Genomic DNA, 16205 nt, shown 5'->3' with positions numbered 1-16205 from the left:
GAGGCCAACTCCCAAGTTCATCTATGGAGTCAATGTCATGACTGTTTTGCCTATATTTTATTTTATCTATTGCATGCTTTTTGGACCTCCATCCAAGTCTTTGATTTAATTTCTGTGTATTGTGTGAGATATGGGCCAATTCTCTTTCCTTAGCATGTAATAATCTGGTTTTCACAATATCATTTGTTAGATTTTTTTTTCTTTGTGTATTTTTGACTCCTCTGTGTTAAATGTTCATATAAGTGTAGACTTATTTCTTGGTCTCAGTTCTGTTCCATTGGTCTATGTTTATAGTACAATACCATTTTGTTTTGTTCACTATATCTTTATAGTATAGTTTCAAATCTGGTAATTGGAAGAGTCATAATTCTCACACACACCCTCCCCCTTGGATAAGATTGCTTTGGATAGTCATGGTCTTTTGTGATTCCATATAATTTCAATAATGTTTACCCTGTTTATTTTAAAGACCTTGATAGAGATTTTATTAATCTGTACCTTTGTTTAATACTCATTAAAATATATTGTTATTTTAGTGATATAAGTTTGATTTATAAAATTTCAGTGTTTAGGGCCCTCCCTGGTGGCGCAGCAGGTCAAAGCACAGCACTGAAAAGCTAAAGCCACTTCTGCATGAGTTCAATTCCTGCCTGCCCTGGAGGTGACCACATGGCGAGGCAGACCTCTCCTGACCCGCCCGCTGCTCCCCTCAGCAGTGTATTTCGTCGATCTGCCTGTTCTGCTCCCCACTCTGTCTCTGGTGAATCCTCTCACCCTCCGCATCTCTGGCCTGTACCCCAGTTCCGTATGAATAAAAAAAAAAATTCAGTGTTTAGATTTTACATCTCAGTATATTATGACTCTGAAGCATTTTAGAAAAAGTAACACTAACCTATCATTTAACATAATAGTGATTGTGGTGTAGTAAAATATTACAAGGAAAAAAATCAGAAAATTTAGTTTTAAACTCAGAATTGGTATCTACTCTGCCCTAATCCTGCAAATTTCTGGTTTGATTACCTTTGGTGTTCATACAGTTACACCACCCTAGATATAAATGAAAGTAGTTCTCAGAACAAAACTTCAGATAAATAATTTGACTTTCAAACTTTTTTCTTCACTTTTAAACTAATGTTTGTATAATCTTTTCATCAAATGTCAGTTTCTCATGTCTGTATCCTGCTTTTCATATTAATTGATGGCTTGTGACAACTGGTATTCTCTAGATGTAGTATCATCACTTCCCCATACAACCTTCTCAGAGTGTCCTGAGAAGTGACCCTCATCTTGGAAAAAAGGATCCATCTGTCTAGAAAAGTGTGGACTTCAATTTTTCAGTCAGCCTTATTTTGACATTCCCCAGTAACAGAAGCATTTGTGAAATTTTCTGCACTTCATGCAAAATATTTACAACAAAGTTTCTTTCCACAAAAAATTGTGTAGTTAGCATACAAATTTGTAGTTTGGTGCCTCAACTTATTTACTGTGTCTTTGGTTGGAACTTTTATTAATATTTCAAAATTCATGGACTCTGGAGACCTACTTAAATATTGCAATACTTGATGCTGTCTTCTGTTTTTTGTTATAATAGGAAGTAATTATCTGCTATTTCATAAATTCACTTTTCAAAATTTAGAAGTGATTATATTTTCCACACATTAATAAAACTAGTTTTATAAGAACAACTAAATAACTGTACTAATTAAAAGTTGATAGTTTCTTTTTGTTTTACTCTCTGCTTTCTCCTAAAGTCATAGTCCTCTCTACCATGAGGGTTCAGTGTAAAGAGTGAGCCATTTGAATCTGGTTGGCTTAGAGAGTACAGAAATCATCTTTGCCACAAACCATCATTCCTACAATTTTTGACAATACCTAAATATGCTGCTGTGATTAATCTCTCAGATTAAAAATCTGAAGGGCCCTGGTAGTTTAGAAATAAATTAATTTGAGAGCAATCCATGAAATAGGTTTTATTGCTTTAATAATTTTTGCAGTACCCAAATAGATCAGTTATTTACAACATCTACTGAAAAAGTATTTCTCACTTGTGGAAGGCACCAAAAAATAAATTACTGAATAGTTTCACTGATAGAAGGAATGTAGGGGATCCAAATAAGGGTTCAGGAAAAAAAAATAACTGTAATAAAGTAAAAGCCAAAATCTATAGGCAGTTATAAATCAGAGTATTCTGCAGTGTTGGAGAAGGGGAAGGACCAGGACAGGAACGGAAGAGCACAATAGACTATGGTGATGGTGCACAGGGGAATTAGTGATGAGAATTTTTTTAAGGACAACTTCCAAGACCATAAGGCATACATTGTACAAAAATGAAGGAGGATATAAAATAATCAAAAAAAAAAAATAGAACTTAAAAGAAGAAAAAAATAAATTTAATATGATTAAATCATAAAACTTAATTCTACGCATTTATTTATCAAAGTTTCCTCATTATTTTTAACATGTATTTTTTCATGTTTATAAGAGTAAAAATGACAAACCATGTAAGAAGATATTTAGAAAACACTAATAAACATAAAAAATAAAATAAAAACACTTGTCATATAACTCAGACATCAAACCCTATTGTAAGTTTTTTATACATTTACCTTTTATGGTATTTTATATAAGGATTCCTTCCCAATTGTGAGAACAGTTTAGACAGATATTTGTATTTTTGCATCCTTGTTTTAGAAAGTTCTACATAATTAGCAAACCATATTATATTGACTTTGTTCATGTTTTGAAAATTTACTTACTAAATTTTACAAATGTGGAAAAAAAAACACGAGTTATGTACCCCATAGAAATTATATGCTGCTTTCTCTCTGTATCTCTAACATGTTTAAAAATATTATCTTATTATACAGCAGTGAGATAGAGGTATGTGTTGACAAACAACTGTGCTACTTCATTTTTATCAGTCCTTAAGATGCAATTTCCTCTCATAGCCTGGCAATAATTTAGCAGAGGTGCCAGAAATATTTTACTTTTCTGTGTCTTAGATAGGTATTTTAAAGATATTTTATCAAGGATATTAAATAAATCACATTACAATATATATTTCCCTAAATCTCTGTATTCTTTTGTAAAATACCTAGGGCAACACATTTTTATCTTTACTGAAAAGTTCTTTTTAGGGCTCTTGCTAGTAGTGCAACAGGTTAAATCACAGCATTATTAAACTCTCCGAAGCCACTGCAGCACAAATTCTATTCCCAGCCAGGGAGATGACCCACATGGCATGTCAGACCTCTTCTGACTCACCTGCTGTTCCCCTCAGCAGTGTACTCTGTCAGTCTGCCTGTTCTGCTCCCCACTCTCTGTCTCTGATGAATCTTTTTACCCACCACACGTCTTGTCTGTACCCCAGTTCTGTAAGCATAAATAAATAAATCTTTAAAAAAAGTTCTATTTAACCCCATCACCGACTTTGGTATTTTTCTGTAACCTTAAAATTTCCATTTAACCAGTGTCATCATGTTTTACGTAATGCAAATAAAATATAGTAATAATATCAATATTCAAAAGTAATTAATACAGGACCTCTCTGGTGGTACAAGGGGTTAAGTCTCAGTACTATGATGCAATCTAAAGCCACTGCAGCATGAGCTTGATCCCAGGCCAGGGAGCTGACCCACATGGTACAACAGATTTCTCCTGTCTCGCCAACTGTCTCCCTCAGATGAATTGCAGTCATTCCACCTGTTCTGCTCCCTATTTTGTCTCTGGTGAATCTTCTCACCCTCCCTGTACTTCTATCCCTACACCCCAACTCATACCTATATTAACAAGTATTTAAAAAGCAAAAGTCGTCAATCCATACATGGCTTGATAAAATGTGAAAAGAATATCCAAATATCCGTTTGTTAACCAGATTACTATTTAGAGTAGTTTACATCTTTCCCATTGTGACATAAAGTTTTGATTTACTTATTAAGTGTGGACATTGGTTTTCAGTTCTGTTTGCTGTAATATAGTGATCACAAAAATATACACTTTTTTGTTGAATGTTTTGTAGATAGTTGCCCTACACAAGTATTTATTTGTATCCTCATACTGTATTTTTATTTTTTCTCTCTTGTGTGTGCTGTCATTTTTAATATTTGCATCTTTTTATATTGGCATGAGAGTTAATTTATTCTCTCAAGTATTCAAATGAGTACTAGGCCAATGACTATCAGCTTATTATTGTCAGTTTAATTGTACATCTTCATTTCTTCATTCCTTAGATTATACTTTTTTTTTTGCCTAAAAAGACCATGTTTATCACTGGATGACAGCAAGACAGCTATATACTGAATCTGAATTAATACCTGTATAACAGATGCATGGCGATCAGTTGTTCACAGACATTGAAAGAAGCAGTTTGTGTTTGTCATTGATCATGATGCATGTTTCTACATGCATATTTATTTGAGGACAGAAAGGCTGGTTAGGTGTCTGTACTTAAACAGTTACTCATGATTGTTATGCCATATTAAATAAATTTGAATAAATATTTTAGGGTTACTGGGTGATGACTAAATCATGTAAGTGAAATTTGTTCAGATTAGAATCATATAAAATGGGTGCTAATTAATATTTAGATTTACTAGTTGTTAAGAGACTATAAATTAAAACTACACTGTGACATCACTGTATTTTGGTAGAAAGTGCTATCTTAGGCAAAATTCCAAGGTAATATGACTCTAGTCCTTTATAATCTTCTTCCACTAGGAAGATTAGACGACATCCTTGCTATAATTATATTACATTACATGATAAAGGGGTTTTTCCAGATGTAATTAAGGTCACTAACCAGCTGACTTTGAGGTAATTATGAAAGGATAATTTGTGAGCCTAACTTAATCACAAGAGCTCTTACAGAGCAGAGAATTTTTCCCACCTATAATCAGAAGAAGAAATCATAGAGATTTAAAGCATGTAATAGACTCAAGAGGAATGCTTTACATTGATGAGATAGACCATTGGTTACTGAACTGTTGGTAGCTTCTATAAGATGAGCAATGCCTGGCCAATTACTAACACTATAAAAGTGACTTAATACTGCAACTTCAAGGAACCAAAGTCTAGTACAGATCTAAGTGGGCTCTACTTGTTTCTTCTAGAGATTCTAGGTAAAAGTATAGCCTGACTGAAAAATTAATGTTGGCCTATTAGAGCTCATCAGAGAATGTAGTTGATACCATCTGTACATTTCACTAGTAAGACTGCAGTAATAGGTATTGTAGGCTATTATTTTTTTGTTGCTATTTATTTGTTATGCAGCAGTAGAAAATCAACACAATATTAAAAATTAGAAGGAAAAATCTGGCAAAACCGTGTTTGTACAGTTATTGAACAATCAGTTCAGAAAACTGGCAATTATCTACTAAAATTGAACATAAAACTTGAACATATCCTAGGAGAAACCAGTGTTTTTAGAATCCTTTCCACTATAAATCTATTTGTGTATCAAAAAAAAGAAGTACAAGAAGAATTATAGATGTTTTATAATAACTCTAGACTAGACAAAAATTCCAAGTGTTTAACTAATAAAATGTATTGATATATGCTGTACATTCATTTAATGGAAATTTACCCTTGAGAGTGAACAAACTACTGATACATGAATAAATCTTAAAAACCTGTACTGAAGGCCCTCCCTGGTGGCACAGTGGGTAAGAACGGCCCTGTGAAGCTATAGCTGTCACTGCAGCACTAGTTGGATCCCTGCCCAGGGGGGTGACCCACATGGTGTGGCAGACTTCTCCTGATCCAACTGCTGCTCCCCTCAATAGTGTATTTCAGTTGATCTGCCTGTTTTGCTCCTGACTCTGTCTCTGGTGAAGTCTTTCACACCGCCCCTACCTCTGACCTGTACACTAGTTCTCTGTGTATAAATAAATAATATTGAATACAGTATGTCACCCATGACAGAATACACAATGTCACCTCATTTATATAAAGTACACATATAGGCAACATTATCTGATTTTCTAAGTGTTATTAACAGTGAAATTTGGAAGCTATAAAAGTGACTGAGAAAGGTTACCATAAGGATTAGGGTGCTGTTGATGCTGTATATATCGGACTTAATGATAATTAAATAACTAGATAGACAGTTAATTTAACTGTATGTTCTGTGTATCACTCATTCTTAAATTATTTTTGATGAACTACTAAAAATTGTTGGCAGCACCTTTCCCACTTGTAGTTCAAAAAGAACTGTCCAATTGCCATACAGTGAGTCAGCAGAAAGTCTTAGAGTAGAATGTGCTAATTAAGGATAATTTTAGTGATGAGTAATGTTGTAGTTGAATTGTTTCTTCCATTTGACTGAAAATTTATGAAGGTAAAATGACAGTACTCAAAAAGTAATTTTGCTTTTTACAATTAATTTTTCCAATAAAACAGTTTGCCGGGAGGACTCATACCATTCTGTAGTCTCATGTGCTGCTGTGGTGCTCACTCCCATGGAACCAACAATAGAAATGAAGAAAAGAGAGGAACTAAAATTTCCTGAGTCTTCAAAACAGTAAGTTGCTTATTTAATTTTGCAGAGCTTTGTGCTAAGAAATAGTGTAAGAAATGTGTTTGTACTATTATGCTGAAAGGAGATAAAAGTTTGTGAGTTAAAATAATCACTCTTTCCTATATTACTTCAGTGAATAACTTCTGCATCTTCTAATTCCATGTGTTTGAACTACTCACATCTCATGTTGTCGCCTAAGGCACATGGGTCTACAGGATGAATCACTTTTTCCTTTGCATCTCATCAGTGTACTGTCCTTGGATTAGTTCTTTCTTCATTGTTGGCTTTAGTGGTCCAAAGTACATTTTTTCCCTAAAATAACAATCTTAGCTTATAGTTGGTTTATAAAATATGAAAGGAATTTTAACTCATTTTATGATCTCACATTAAAATGTGTACTACTTAATATTTCCATATTTTTGCCTTTTAAGTAGATCAAGTTTTATTTATATTGAAAATTGATTTATATTGATTAAATACTAGATTTTTTATAATGCCTAAAATAGTAAAATTCTTCTGTAAGATACATGTGCTTGCAATATTAATCTAACTAGGATTATTCTAGTTATACATCAATAAATGAGAAAGCAAAATCTGACTATTTTCCAGCAGAAATATGGCAGTTTCTGCTTTAAAATATTATGTTGGAGACAAGGGGGTACATAGTGTTGCCAAGCATTTTCCTTGATTACAACACGAACCTGTAGGAGTTAACATCGAGGTAATTATTGTATCTATTATTTTCCCCCACTGGATTACACTGGATCATCACATTGTTTCTTAATAGCATTCTATTGGATATGCTCCTAAAACAGTTTCCTGAAACATGACAATATCTGATACTCTGTGAAAACAGATGATCTCATACTGTTGTTTTCAAATACAAAGCTGCGTATATTAGATTGCATGCAGATATTCAGTATTAATATTCTCACTATAGAGAAAAGGAATACTAACCAATTCAGTAAACTGTGATTCTAATTTCATTTTAATACAGCTTACTCTGAAAACAATTTAAGTGTTCTTAATTTAAGTGTTCTTAACATAAAGTAATTTTTAAGTACCAAAAACTATTTTTCATATAAGGGGTATCATGTCTCATATTGATACTAATTGAATTATATTGGAAAACTCAAATTAATTTTCCTTCATTATCTGTGTGAGTTAATGTAACTTATATATATGATTAGGTCTTAAAATTTTAAAGTCATCTTTCAGTGAATCTGTTTAAGCTGTAGTGTAGACTTCCCTAATAAAATGCCTTTCTCCTCAAACTCCCCCAGTACGTAGCTTCTTCATAAATATTATTTATTCTGAGATATGATTTAAAATAAACATTTTCAAGTTATCCTATGTCCATTCTAATATATTTCTATATTCATTGAGTCTACTTTTTATTTGAATATTCCCCCATATGTTACTCTACTCACTTTCTGAATCAGAAAGAGCTTGTTTAAATATTAGCTTATTAGATGGAAAGTAGGGATTTTTACTTTAAACTTGGTCATCAGTCATTGGTCATATGGTCATTGTGAATATTACATGGAATGGCATTGTTAAAGTTTGAAGATCTAAAACTCCATCATAATATTAGTGATGTTTCTTCTTAGATAGCTTAAAAAATCAACTTTACCAGTGACATATATTATGTCCTTGAAGTTTCTTCTGAATACAAGTATATATAATTTGCTTACCCAACTTCATTTTTTCTATGAGAATATTACAATAATTATATTCTCAGCAAGTTAGTCTCTTTAAATTGTTCTTTCCTACTTCTACTTCTGTATTTATGTAATGTCCCCATGACCCTTTTATTTTCTTTAAACCTCAATGTTTTCTCCTCACATATCACATCAATTAATGTTGCTTAATTGATTTATGTGCTATCATATACTACTTACCATTTGAGCTGACATGAAGAACTTATACATGTCATATTTTATATTTTACATATATATTCAGTTTTGGTATGATGGAATCCTTAAAATGTGGTACTCTATCAAACTGAAATTAAATGTCCTACATAACTCATCCTATTATATTGAGAATTCAATAGTAGATGAGAATAAAGGGCAAGGATGTAGCATAGATATAAAGATACAGCGATTAGTTTAAAATTCAGAAAAATCAAGGGAAATTGCTGTTGTTGATCTATTTAATTAAAAAGTTAGGAGTAGACAGTTCCTCATTTATGGTCTGGTCTGGTACTTCGGTCATTCTTCCCTCTGCATCTCTATTCTGTTTCTGCCTGTAATTTGTATTTTCAAGTCTTTTAATGTTGACATTATTACCTTCAGCAGTAGCTGGTATAGGTTTGTATCTTTTCAACAAATACAGTGGAAATAGATTTCTCTTTCTCTTGAATAAAATAAAAAGCTGAAGTTTGAATTTCATTGACTTTAACTGTTTTAGCTTATTTGACATGACTATCCTGATGCAATTGCCGTGCTAGAAGTATAGAGTGATAACTAATTAGAACAAGATTATGAGCAGATTGTTTGAAAAGAGTGAAGTTGATCAGTGGAAGGTGATTAAGAATGTGAAATACAGGCCATATAGATAAAAGAAGAAAGGGATTGGTGCTAGTAACGTAAATAATGGCTTTTCAGTGTAGAGAGTAGTGTTCTTTCTGTTGTTGTATATATGTGTGTGTGTGTTTAAAGATGGCTTCAAGAGTGATAGATTTTCACATATTTGTTGATTCTTTTTGTAACTTATTTTTTGGAGGTAAGAATATTGTATAAATAACATAATTTAAGGAATTTGTTCATACCTCTTACCACAGCACACTTCCCCGCCAGAGCACCCATAAGTCATCTACCATACACCATTGTGTGCCCTCCTACCTTTATTCTATATATCCACACTTTGCCCTTTAGTAGCTTCAATACTGCAGTCTTTTATAATGAATATATTGGTTTATTTTTCCCTGTTCCTTTGTGTTGTTTATTTATATTGCACATATAAGTGAATTCATCCTGTATTATTCATCCTCCTTCTGACTTATTTCACCTAGCATAATATTCTCCAGTTCCATCCAAGTTGTCACAAGGCAGAATTTTATTACTCTTTAGAGTTGAATAGCTTACATTGTGTATTTATATCAAACTTTATTTAGTCATTCATCTGACCACTTAGAGTTCCATAATTTGACTATTATAAATAGCACTCTGCAATGAACATGAAAGTCATATGTACCTTTGGATTCATGTTTTTCCATTCTTTGAATAAATGTCTAGGAGTTGAATTTCTAGAACATATAGAAGATATACTTTGAATATTTTGAGATAACTGCATGCTGTTTTCCATAGGTGCTGAATCAGTTTATTCCCACCAACATTTTTTAAGGGTTCCTTTTTTTTCACCAGTATTTCACCAGTATTTCATATTTGATTGTGTTTTGTGTTATGGGTAATTCTCATAGGTGGTAAGGTGGTATATCATTGTGGTTTTGATTTGCATTTATTCAAATTAAAGTACAAAATTTAGTTACAAAATATCTACAGTTAGATATGATTTATTGATAGATCTTCAGATATAAATGTATGTGACTAAACCTAGAATATTGGTTTTAATTATACTATTGTATTAATATATTATTTTACAATATAAAAAATATATTTTGACATGACTATCCTGAAGCAATTGCTGTGCCAGAAGTGTAGGGTGATATAACTAATTAGAAATAGGTTATGGACAGATTGTTTGAAAAGAGAGTGGAGTTGATCAGGGTAAGGTGATTAAGTACATGAAATATAGGCAATATAGATAAAAGAAGAAAGGAATTGATGCTAGTAAGGTAGATGTGACCGAATTATTTGTGTCTTTTACAAACTTTTAGTAATAATCTAGTCATAGATATTCTTATTTTAACAGTTATTTTAAATATTATCATGTATTTTAGACATACTCAATAGGGAAAATAAGGGATTTCTAATTTAGTAAGAATGTATGAATTTTTAACATAATAAGTGAGAGGGAAATAGTATCTAAATTGTTTAGGAAGATAAGCTACATTCTAGGCACCCTAGTGACACAGAGTCAGAGCTTCTCTTTTGTTGACATATTTTAATTTAGAAACAAATGTGAGGGACTTTTTAGTGGCTTAGTGATTAAGTCTCAACACTATCCTGTGTTGCCTGAATTAGATTCCTAGCCAGAGAACTAACCCACATATGGCATAGCAGAGCTCTCCTCTTTTATCCTCTAATCCCCTTAGGAGTAGATTTCAGAAAATCTGCCTGTTGTGTCCCCCACATTCTGTCTCTTTTGAGTCCTCTCACCCTCACACTCCAGTTCTCCTATCTATAAATAAATCTTTAAAAAAATTGATATTTACAAGCCACTATCGAACACAATCAAATATGAAATACTGGTGATATTATTCAGAATACTTTTGATGGATAAATTTGATGGAAAAATGGAAAAAAAAAAAAACTTGTGTGATCCAAAAAGACAATGCATGATCATAGCATGTTGCGACCAAGACTTTGAATGTAAACTTTTATACATTCCTAATATTAGATGTATGTCCAGCCTAATGTATCATGTTACTCCAGCCAATACATTCAGTACACACAGTTATTTCCAGATGAAGACTTTATGGTGTGTACATAAGCAGCATTAAACTCTGAAGAAATGAAAGCATACTATTTCTGTGGCTGGCTTTGGCTTTGCATCTTGAAAATAAAGTTCTTAAAAAGAATATAACCAGTATATACAGATGTATATACTGATTTTCTGAAATGAAGGGACTTTATGGCCATTATATAAATGGAAATAATAGAGTTAAAAAGCAGAGAGAAAAAACATTCGTTATACTTGGCCCAAGTCCATGTTTTTATTCTATTTCATATAAGGTCATATAAACTTCGGAAGATTTAATTTGTTGTTTCACTTTGTGAAAATAAAGCATTACTTCATCAAGCTGTCACTTATGGCTTTGAGGTCCCTTGGCATTAAGGAACAATGGGAGAACTAGGTGAGGTATTTGCATCACACATGAGAAGATACCTCAGATTTACTTACCTCAGGTTTATTTGTAAATTGATTGGTAAAGAGATAACTCAATCTGCTTCCCCTATTAAGAAAGGAGATTAAATTATGTAGGTTTGGGGGGGACCAACTTTTGAGGAAAAGGAAATTTTATTTGCTGAGAAGCAGATTATTGGCAAAGATATACTGAATAGTTTTACTTATAGTGCTAATGTAGGGGAACAAACAAGGGACCAGGAAAAAATAACAATAACAACAGCAACATTAATGATAAAAACAAAACTAGCAGGCAACCATAAATAAGAGATATTCTGCAAGGAAGGGGGAGGAAAAGGGATCAAAACAATGGACAGAAAACACTGGGGACTGTGATGATGGTTCACAGGTGAATCAGTGGTGGGGATTTTTTGGAATACATGTTGATGTAAAAGTTATAAACCTTATATAAGTTTTTAACTACTATGGCCACAGTAAAAAAAAAGAAAGAAAGAGAGAGAGAGAGAGAGAGAGAGAGAGAGAGAGAGAGAGAGAGAAATGAAGAAATATGAACTTGACTGAAGTCCACTGACTGTTGAAAGAGCACTTCATTCAGGAAGTATGAAAAAGTTTTCTTTAGACAATGGAGTTTTGAATTTCTCTTTGCATACACCTGTCTCTGGGAACCCCTCCTCCTCTTCATTCTCAGTCTCTTGATGGCCTTGGAGCTCAGCTCAAGGCTGTTTACTTATACTTGCTTAGGCAGTGTTAGATAAGACTCAAAGAGAAAGTTGCCCCCCCCCCCTTTTCTACAATGAGACCATTTTAACCATTTAGCTTCAGTTTTATTAATAATGTTTCATTTTGTTGCTATGCGGAAGGTTTGTTGAACTTCTGAAAGGGCCCGGATACTATCATTTAGTACAGAGTATGTTATTTTCTAAGAAAGGTTAAAGCGAACCTACTTTATTCCTAAAGTACACTTAAGACATGTGATTCTATCAACTCTTTTTTATTACTATTTTTTCCTAAATGAATAATGTATGTTAGATTTGGAAAAGTTTAAGTACTCTCTAATCTCACTTAAAAAATTGTTAATAAACTCAGTAGCTTTTCTGGAGATACGTCAAGGAATCCTATTTTCAGTTAATTTCCAACTTTCCTTTACAAATTCCAGGGGGATATATTTATGCTTTCATGTAGACATTTATTCATTAATGCATCAAAAACAGCTAATTCTTGAATATTCTTGAGATTATGCCTGGGGCTGAGGCTTTTGAATTGAAAAGCAGTTACTTTCTTCATGAAACCTACAACAGTGCAGTCAGGAAAGAAAATATTATTTGATTGTATCAGGAAATACAAGATTGTAGATATAACTGCTGTAATGTAGGGGCATTGATATTATGAGTGTTTATAGCATAGGGCATTAACATACCTACTCAGGTCAGGGAAAACATCCCCAGGGAAAAGACTCTGGTTAATATTGAAGGTTATTAAATGAATACCCCGAAGAAATTTACCAACAGAAAGCCTATTCAAATACTTTGAAATGACTAGAAGCAGGAAGAATTTGAAAATTAGTTAGTTGGAGTAACAAGAGGTCATAAAACTGTTTTTAAGGGGGCTTCTGGTGATGTGAAGATTTGGCTTTCGGAAACTGCATTTGAATTGTTCTAGTTCGTTTTATTTTTTTCTTTTATAAAAATTGTATTATTTTTAATTGAGGTAATGTTGGTTTGCAATACTATATATAATTTATGAGTGTAGTTTCACACCTCCTCAGCTGTTTGCTACCACCCATGAACTCCACCAAGAGACTAATAATCCTTCAACATAGTCCATTGGGCCTCCTACCACTGCTCCACCACACTTTCTGGTAGCCTCAATTCTGTAGTCAGATTATAGTGGTTTTGTTCTGGTTTAAATTTTTCTGTTTGTATTTCTTTTCCACATGAGTGAAATCATCTGGTGTTTTTCTTTCAACTTGTAATTTATTTCAATTACTATAATACCCTCCTTTTGCATTCATGTTGTCATAGATGGAAGTATTCCATTTTATTTATTTTTTTAGCTTAATAGTATTTGACCTTGGTATTTGATAGAGAACAGATTGGATGTGATGGGGGTAGTGACATGTATGATTAGTCAGTTATTGAGAGATAATCTGTTAGCATTTCTAACTCATTTCAAGTTAGGTAGATTTACCGTGAAAGCTTAAAATAAGCAAAGGAGGTTATACTTAAACCATAGAAATTGGCAAGACTCAACAACTGGGGGTTTTCTTCCTCTTGAGAGCCAGTTTTTAATTATTTACCAACATATGAGTAAACGGAGTTCAAGTTGAGTGACTTTAGTAAGGCTACTTAAGAAATTGCTGACAGCTAGACTGAGGCTTGGCATTGGAGATGGTGAAGTAGGAAAGGGGAATTTAATTAATATATATTTTGTAATCTCAGCTAATCAAATACAAAGAAATTAATATTTATAGTATATTCCTAAGTACTTTTAAAAAAATACACACTTATGTATATAAAATTGGGGTACAGGCCAGAGTGCAGGTGTGGTAAGAGGATTAGCCAGAGACAGAGTGGGGAGCAGAAAAGTCAGATCCACGAAATACACTGTTGAGGGGAGCAGCGGCCAGGTCAGGAGAGGTCTGTCACCCCGTGTGGATCACCTCCAGGGCTGGTATGGAACTCATGCAGAAGTGGCTTTAGCTTCTTAGTATTGTGCTTTAACCTGCTGAGCCACCAAGAAGGACCCTATTCTCAAGCATTTTTAAAAGTGAAAAAGACAGGGAACTCCTTAGTGGTGCACAGGTTAAGTGTCTGCACTACAAAGCTATCCACAGCCACTAGAGCAAGACTTTAATCCCTGGCCAAACAGGTGACTCACATGGCCCAGCAGACCTCTCTTGGGCTGACCACTGTTCTCCTTAGCAGTGTATTTCAGTACATCTACCTGTTCTGCTCACCACTCTGTCTCTGGTGAATCCTCTCATCCCCTGTACCTCTGGCCTGCACCCCAGCTCTTGTATGCATAAATAAATAAATAAAATATATCTTAAAAAATAAAAGATAAAATGGAATGTTATCTGTGCTATAAATATAATTATTATAATACTATGATAATGCTAATATGTTATTGCAAATGAGTAATAGTTTAATCAAGGGGAAATTTTGCTGTTTCCTTAATTTATATTGAGTATTGTCAATGTATCCTTTTAAGTGGGAAATATATATGAATTTGTGTAAAGTTATTTTAATTATTATATTCACAGACATAAATTTGCATTTGTATACACTATTTACTTACATAAATAAATTTTGATTATTTACTTATAACTTTTCTCCTATATTTGATCTCTAGTCTTAATTTCCCCTCTACCTTTAAATTCTTTCAGTTAAGAAAAAAAAGGTCAAACACAGAAGCATAATATAAGTAGAATTTTACCACTTGTGTCCTCTAATTAAGGCTTTCTTTCTCTTGGACTGTTTTTCAAATTCATAATAGTGTTGCATGTGTGGTCAATTCCCTTTCATTAGTGAACATACATCATTGTGTTTATTTATTCACTCTTTTTCACTTTTGCTCACATATTGCAATGTAACTGAATTATGAAGCCTCAGGGCCTCGAGGTGTGCACAGAGTGGTCATTTAGGTCCGCTTTATCCAACCTCTTCCTACACTGCATTACCAGTTTTTACTGCTTTTTTACTTAGGAAATAATTTCCCAGTCCCTATAGGCAAACCTCCAGTAATGCAGAGAGAATATCTTTAGAGGGTGTCCCAATCTGTTCAGCAATCCTTTATTTGCAGCCCAGATCTACCTCCCTAAATAATCTTCACCGAGGCTCTATTTTTCATCCCTTTTCCTTGCCTTAGGCCATGGGTTCCAGGAGGCACAACATTACCTGCCATATAAATGTTTAGCTTATTGCCCCAGTTAATTATTTTTGTTGGTGATTAGTATTCTATAAAAATATATATCAAAGTGAATTTATATAATCTATTAATTAATATGTGCATGGTTTGCAATGGTTATTGTACAAATTGTCTGCTATGAACATTTATGGACTCTGGGAGCTGGTGTTGGGTATGGGATGACAAAATTGTTAGGTGCATAACTCTTTACTTCAGCACTGCATTAACTACATTCTCTAGGTGTCCTCATTGTCCACACCCTTGCTCATACTTAGCCTTTTAAGCCTTTTTGCTTTTGTCAATGTTAAGGTATAAACTGTGGTTTTGATTTACATTGAGATATTTTTAGCATTGTTAGTGAGTGCATTGTTGCATGCTTTAGTTTACATTTTGTTTCCTGTTCTTTAAATTGCCTATTCATATTTTTCTTCCACTTCTCCATTGGAGTATTTATCTTTCTCTTAAATTAATTTGGAGAAGCTCTTTGCATATGCTGATTTCCAAGTTTTTACATGCATTACAAATGGCTCTTTTCATCTGCAGTCTAGTATTTGGTGACTTTTCAAAGCAAAATTTTTATTTAAAAATAAAGCAGGTTAAATATCAGACATGTACTATGAAATGTCACATATTTTGTGACCTTGGACAATTCAAGGGTAGAACTAGCTTTCAGAGTAAATAAATGGAGAGATTTTGGAGGAGCAAGATGGTGATCAAATATTCATCTCCTTTACAACTTTGGAAGAGCTATATTTGGGACTAGAAATTTTGTAGCCCTCGACCCTAGTGAAAT

General features: G+C 33.2%; 1 protein-coding gene across 1 annotated transcript in view; it reads left to right on the top strand.

Moving 5' to 3' along the window:
* Positions 1-16205, top strand: part of CCSER1 (coiled-coil serine-rich protein 1) — a 939806-nt gene that overhangs the window by 92010 nt on the left and 831591 nt on the right. Inside the window, exon 4 of the mRNA XM_012724198.1 lies at positions 6397-6517. Within this exon, the coding sequence (XP_012579652.1) occupies positions 6397-6517 (121 nt within the window). The remainder of the gene's footprint in view (positions 1-6396; positions 6518-16205) is intronic.

Source organism: Condylura cristata, unplaced genomic scaffold (genome assembly GCF_000260355.1).
Source record: "Condylura cristata isolate star-nosed mole 26May11 unplaced genomic scaffold, ConCri1.0 scaffold00012, whole genome shotgun sequence".
NCBI classification, from domain to species: domain Eukaryota; kingdom Metazoa; phylum Chordata; class Mammalia; order Eulipotyphla; family Talpidae; genus Condylura; species Condylura cristata.
The sequence above is the reverse complement of the archived record's forward strand: the minus strand, read 5'-3'. Positions and strand labels throughout refer to the sequence as shown.